Raw genomic sequence first — 6,155 nt, 5'->3', positions numbered from 1 at the left:
CCTCAGCCTCCTAAGTAACCTGGCTATTTTTTTGTTGGAGTTGTCATTGTTGTTTAACTGACCCGGTTGGGTTTGAACCCACCAGCCTAGGTGTATGTGGCCAGCGCCATAACCAGTGTGCAACAGGCGCCAAGCCTAAAATTCTCTTCTTTATAAATTACTCTGTTTTTTATAGTAGCACAAACAGATTAAGACATCCACCCAGGAAATTTAACCCTGATAAAATACTGTTATCTAATATATGGTTCATACTCAAATTTTTGGGACCATGCCTTAATTTATCTGTGTGCTCATGGGAACCAGAATAGGCAAGAATAGAGAAACAAAGAGAAGAGGTGGCTGAGAGATGAAAGGAACAAATGAATGAGTGAACAAGAGCATAAGCAAATATGAGTACAAGATGAATGAATAAACACAATTACCATCATTATAACAAGCATCACATTTAGATATTATAATAACTAAAATATAAAATACCACAGTTATACTGTTATATTATATTATATAACTATAACATATACTACTAGGTTAAATATTACAATAGTACAATACAATTATTATTATTATTAGAGCTAATACTTTTTGAGCATTCATTATGCAGTCATGTATTATTCTGGCATTTTATGTGAACTTCCCTATTTAATCCTTATAATGCCCCTAAAATATCATAATCTCTACCTTAGAAGTAAAGAAATTGAGGTGCAGTGGCTGAATCAGGATCTGGACCTAGGACATCTTGCCGCCCAGCCTACCGCAAGTGGCAGAGTCACTCTATGAAGAAAAGGTGGGTCCCAGAGCAGTACCCCTAGGGCACTGGGTACTCACTGTCCTCTGAGGGCCGAATGTCTACACGCAACTGCAGGTAAGGTTTGGAGGCAGTGGCGAAGGCTGTGCTGAGGTCCCAGTCAGACAAGAGTGAGAGGTAAGCTTCTTGTCCTAGTCGGTCCCGGCCAAGGTAGCTGATGCCAAAGTTCTTCTTTCTGGACAGAGGATACAAAACAGTTCTCAAACCTCCCAGGGGGCATCAGGACAGTTTCCAAAACAGGATGATAGAAGGTGTTAAAAAACAACTTCCTACTAAGTGCTGGGTACTGTGCTAAGAATTGTGGGCAGCCTGAGGCCAGGTCATTTATACCCACTTTGTTACATAAACACAGAAATAGATACACACTTGCTTGTATCTGGAGGGCACATTGGAAACTGGTAAAATGTTGGTCCCCTCTGGGAACAGTAACAGGGTAGTTGAGGGATAGAAGTGAGAAGAAAATAGCCTTCTTACTACATAAAAAATAAAGCAATCAGTGTTTGTTATTCTTCACAACAAAAATTGTTTATGCAAAAAAAAGGCAAATCACTAAGAAGTTTTTTTTTTTTTTTTTTTGCAGTTTTTTGGCTGGAGCTGGGCTTGAACCCACCACCACCAGTATATGGGGCCAGTGCCCTACTCCTTGAGCCACAGGTGCCACCCTAAGAATTTATTCTTCAGATACACTTGTGTAACTATGTAAAGTATGTTGCGTGATAATCACTGTAACCATGGAAACATCCTAAATACCCATCAATTTTGTACTGTTTCAATTTGTTACCATGTACATGTATTCCTCTAAAATAAATATCACGACAAAATAACCATCACACCTGATCCCAAGAAACATCACTTTCCAGCTCTCAGGTTGGCAAATCTTGCAATGTTTTATACATGTAGTAACCAGTGTCTCTTAGCCTATGAGGCAGGCATTTTTTTTTTTTTTGAGATACAGCCTCAAACTGTCACCCTGGGTAGAGTGCCATGGCATCACAGCTCACAGCAACCTCCAACTCCTGGGCTTAAGCGAGTCTCTTGCCTCAGCCTCCCAAGTAGCTTGGACTACAGGTGCCCATCACAACACTCGGCTATTTTTTGGTTCAAGTTGTCATTGTTGTTTGGCAGGCCTGGGCTGGATTTGAACCCACTAGTTCTGGTGTATGCAGCTAGTGCCTTAGCTGCTTGAGCTACAGGTCCCGAACCTACAGGCATTTTATATGTTGCTGGTGAGATTATAAATTGGTAAAACCTGTCTGGAGAGCATGTTGTAACTATCTACTGAAAATTTAGAAAGCACACACCCTTTAACCCAGCAATACCACTGCTAGGAATTATCTCATGACTAAAATTTCCCAGATATAGTAGTCCCCACTTATCTACAGGGGATACATTCCAATAACCCAGAGGATAGCTGAAACTGGAGATAGTATTGAACCCTGTATACACTATGTTTTTTCTACATATACATACCTATGACAAAGTTTAATTTATAAATTAGGCACAGTAAGAGATTAAAAACAATAACTAAGGGCGGCACCTGTGGCTCAGTGGGTAGGGCACTGGCCCTATATATCAAGGGTGGTGGGTTCAAACCAAGCCCCAGCCAAACTGCAACAAAAAAATAGCCGGGCACTGTGGTGGGTGCCTGTAGTCCCAGCTATGGGGCGGCTGAGGCAAGAGAATCACCTAAGCTCAGGAATTGGAGGTTGCTGTGAGCTGTGTGATGCCACAGCACTCTACCAAAGGTGATAAAATGAGACTCTGTCTCTATAAAAAAACAAACAAGGCTCAGCACCTGTGGTTCAAGTGGCTAAGGCGCCAGCCATATACACCTAAGGTGGCAGGTTCGAATCCAGCCCAGGCCCACCAAGCAACAATGACAGCTGCAACCAAAAAATAGCCAGGAAATAGCCAAGCGTTGTGGCGGGCGCCTGTGGTCCCAGCTACTTGGGAGGCAGAGGCAGGAGACTCGCTTGAGCCCAGGAGTTGGAGGTTGCTGTGAGCTGTGATATGCCACAGCACTCTGCCCAGGGGTACAGCTTGAGACTCTGTCTCAAAAACAAACAAACAAAAACAATAACTGACAATAAAATAGAACAATTATCATAACACAGATGCTCCTCAACTTACATCTCAATAAACCCACCATAAGTTGAAAATATCATTCAGTAGAAAATGTATTTAATACACCTAGTCTACCAAACATCATAGCTTAGCCTAGCCTACCTTAAACATAATCGTAACACTTACAATAGTCTATAGTTGAGCAAAATCATCCAACGCAAAGCCTATTTTATAATAAAGTTGAGTATCTCATGTAAATTATTGAATACAGTACTAAAAAGTGAAAAACAGAATGATTATAAGGGTCCTTAAAATATAGTACTGAATACATATTGTTTTTGAACCACCATAAAGTTGAAAAATCTTAAGTCCAACTATCATAAGTTGAGGACCATCTATATACTGTAATAAAAGTTACATAAATATGGTCTCTCTCTCTCAAAATATCTTATTGTATGTAATATTTTCAGACTACAGTTGGCTTTGAGTAACTGAAAACACCGAAAGTTAAACCCTAGAAAATATGGGGCTACTGTATTCCAAGATAGGCATTCATGGCTGTTCACTGTGAGATTATTTGTAACAGTAAAATAAACAAAACCCCTACCAAACAAAGCCAGAAAACCACTGTTGAGTGGTCCAGTAGCTAGTCCCAGCATCTTCTCACTCACCCATTCAAGTCAAAAGCTCGGATGAGGATGTGCTGTAACACGTCCAGTGAGGTGATCTGGGGGTCTACAGCAAAAGAACGGAACTCATGTGGCAAGATGCTCTCACATTTCTGGGGAGAGAAGACACAGGGTAGGGCAGGCCATCAGGGGGCCACATCACCACACTGAAGAGGGAGTGAGGTACAAAGTGTTAGAAGGCAAGGTCAAAGAGGTGTGAGGGACGAGATTGAGGCAGGCATTCTGGGTCATGTCAAGGACTTTGGTTTTTGCTCTGAGTGGGGGGGAGGCCGTAGAAGGTTTCTTTTTTTTTTTTTGAGACAGAGCCTCAAGCTGTGCCCCTGGGTAGAGTGCTGTGGTATCACAGCTCACAGCAACCTCCAACTCCTGGGCTCAAGCAAGTCTCCTGCCTCCGCCTCCCAAGTAGCTGAGACCACAGGCACCCACCACAACACGTGGCTATTTTTTTTGGTTGCGGCCATTGTTGCTGTTTGGCAGGCGGGCTGGATTCGAACCTGCTACCTTAGGAGTATGTGGCTGGCACCTTAGCCACTTGAGCCACAGGCGCCGAGCCCCATAGACGGTTGCTAAGCAGAAGAGGAATGTGGCCTGAATTGGGATTTAACAGGATCCTTCTGGCTACTCTGTGAAGAATAGACTGTGGGGCATGAGGAAACAAAGAATCCAGTGAGGAGATGGCTCCTGCAACAGTCTAGGTTCCCCAATCCTTCTTTTATGTTCTATCAGTTATTGTCGCAAAAAATCACTATGTCCAGTCTGGCCCCTATTACATCTCTCCTACCTGCTGCAACCAATCTAGCACATCAACCTACAATAACCACCCCCCTTAAATCTCTTCAACAGCAACCCTATGATCCCCAGCAGGTGGGCTGATACGGCCCTAGTCAGCCTCTCTCCAGTTGTTTTGAACTTTACACTTTGGTAGAACCAAATTGTTGGATGTTACCTTGAACATATGTTGACTCCAGACCTTTGCTTGTGTGGATCCCCCTGTCTGGAACTCCCTCCCACCTTCTTCATCTGGCTCACTCACACCTCAGGCATCATCTTTTTTTTCTGAATTCCCAAACATTTATCTTAGAGATCAAGTGAACTTCTGACTCTCTTCTTATCACTGCCAGTACCACCACTCTAGTCTGAGCTACCATCATTGCTTGCTGGAACTACTGCAATAGGCTTCTTCCTCTAAGTACACACCAAAGGACCTTCTCCATCTGGCCCCTTTTACCTCTCTAAGTCACCTCCTACCACTCTTCCCCTCACTCTCTCTGCTCCAGCAATATGGGAACCTATGGGTGAACATGCCAAGCTCACCTCCACTTCCCAGCCTTTGCTGTTGCTGATCCCTCTGCCTAGAATATCTTCCCCCACGATATGCACATGACTCCTTTTTATTTGGGTTTCTGCTCCTTCAAGACCTCCTCCGGAAATGTTCCTGTACAACCTTGGCTGAAGTTAACTCCCTAGTTCATAACCTTTTCCATTATTTCCTTAAGGCATTCTCTAGTGTCTGAAGCATCTTGTTTATTAGGTTGTCTCTTCTAAGGAATATGCCTGCTCATCAATGGTGGGGAATCGCACAAAAGTGCATTCTCAACACATATGTGTTGACTGACTTCAGAGTAACCCTTTCAGACAGCAAGAGTCCCTCTCGCTCTTCAGGGCCCCACCCTCAATCACTGCAGACCCTCCTCCAACCTATGGCCCCACCCCTTTACCCATAAGCTCCACCCATCCATTCTGTAAGCCCCTGCCCCAGCGTTTTCATTCACACGCCCTAAGGTTCATCCCTAAGGCCGCACACCCTCAGGCCCTCGCCCCTGCAGCAATCACTGGACCCTCAAGCCCCTCAGTAACGCCCCAGATCTCAGGTCCCGCCCTCTATCCTATGACTGCCACAGCCTTCCCCTACCCTGGGATGCCCTGGTGGGTATGTCGACCGGCTGCCAGCCTCACCTTGACTCGGACCCGTACCACCTCTCGCTCCTCCTCCTCAGCTGCCGTCGCCACCTGGGTTCCCCCGCCGGGCGGGGGCGCTCCGGAGCCAGCCAAGTCCGAGGACCCAGAGGCTGTCGCCATCCTGCCACTGCTCACCTCAGGTTTGACAGCTGACAGTTGCCCCCTACCCCTGTGCACACACTACGGTGTGGGCGCCGGCAGCCCCACCTTGAGCCGGGGCGCAGGCGCATAGGGCACTGTGCGACCCTGCCCCCCCACTGCCCCTCCCACCCGGCCCTGGCTGGAGGTCGCCTGTGCACATGCGCCTGGAGAGCTTTTACCAGGAGCCCCGCCCTCAAAAGCCGGACATTTTGCTTCATTTCAGTCAGTGTGCAGGCGCCTGATGAGGCCCCGCCTTCCCTCCTCCGTTGGTTTGGCTGTTTTGGCAGTCTTACTTCCGTATTCACCTAGATATGTGTTAAAGACCACGGGTTTGGGCGCGAGAAATAGGCGGGGAAAGGAAGCTACTGCGTGATGACGTCAGCCCCCATGTCCCACCCCAGGTTACCTCGCCCCTCTGCTGACAGATGATGTCATCTATTCCAAATACTGGTGGCCTTCGCTTTAAGTGAAACCGCTGAACAGAAAAAAAAAAAAAA

General features: G+C 45.9%; 1 protein-coding gene across 1 annotated transcript in view; it reads right to left on the bottom strand.

The window, feature by feature from the left end:
- The window catches only part of TBC1D25 (TBC1 domain family member 25), a 26,531-nt gene extending 20,717 nt beyond the window's left edge, over positions 1-5,814 (bottom strand). Inside the window, exons 1-3 of the mRNA XM_003799641.3 lie at positions 5,515-5,814; positions 3,541-3,650; positions 826-980 (exon numbers count right to left, since the gene is read on the bottom strand). Of these exons, the coding sequence (XP_003799689.1) occupies positions 826-980; positions 3,541-3,650; positions 5,515-5,637 (388 nt within the window). The 5' untranslated portion in view covers positions 5,638-5,814. The remainder of the gene's footprint in view (positions 1-825; positions 981-3,540; positions 3,651-5,514) is intronic.
- Positions 5,815-6,155: the final 341 nt, after the last annotated feature.

The sequence above is a fragment of the Otolemur garnettii genome, unplaced genomic scaffold (genome assembly GCF_000181295.1).
Source record: "Otolemur garnettii isolate 467f Iridium unplaced genomic scaffold, OtoGar3 scaffold00153, whole genome shotgun sequence".
NCBI lineage: Eukaryota > Metazoa > Chordata > Mammalia > Primates > Galagidae > Otolemur > Otolemur garnettii.
Note: the sequence above shows the minus strand (reverse complement) of the source record. Positions and strands in the feature narration are given on the sequence as shown.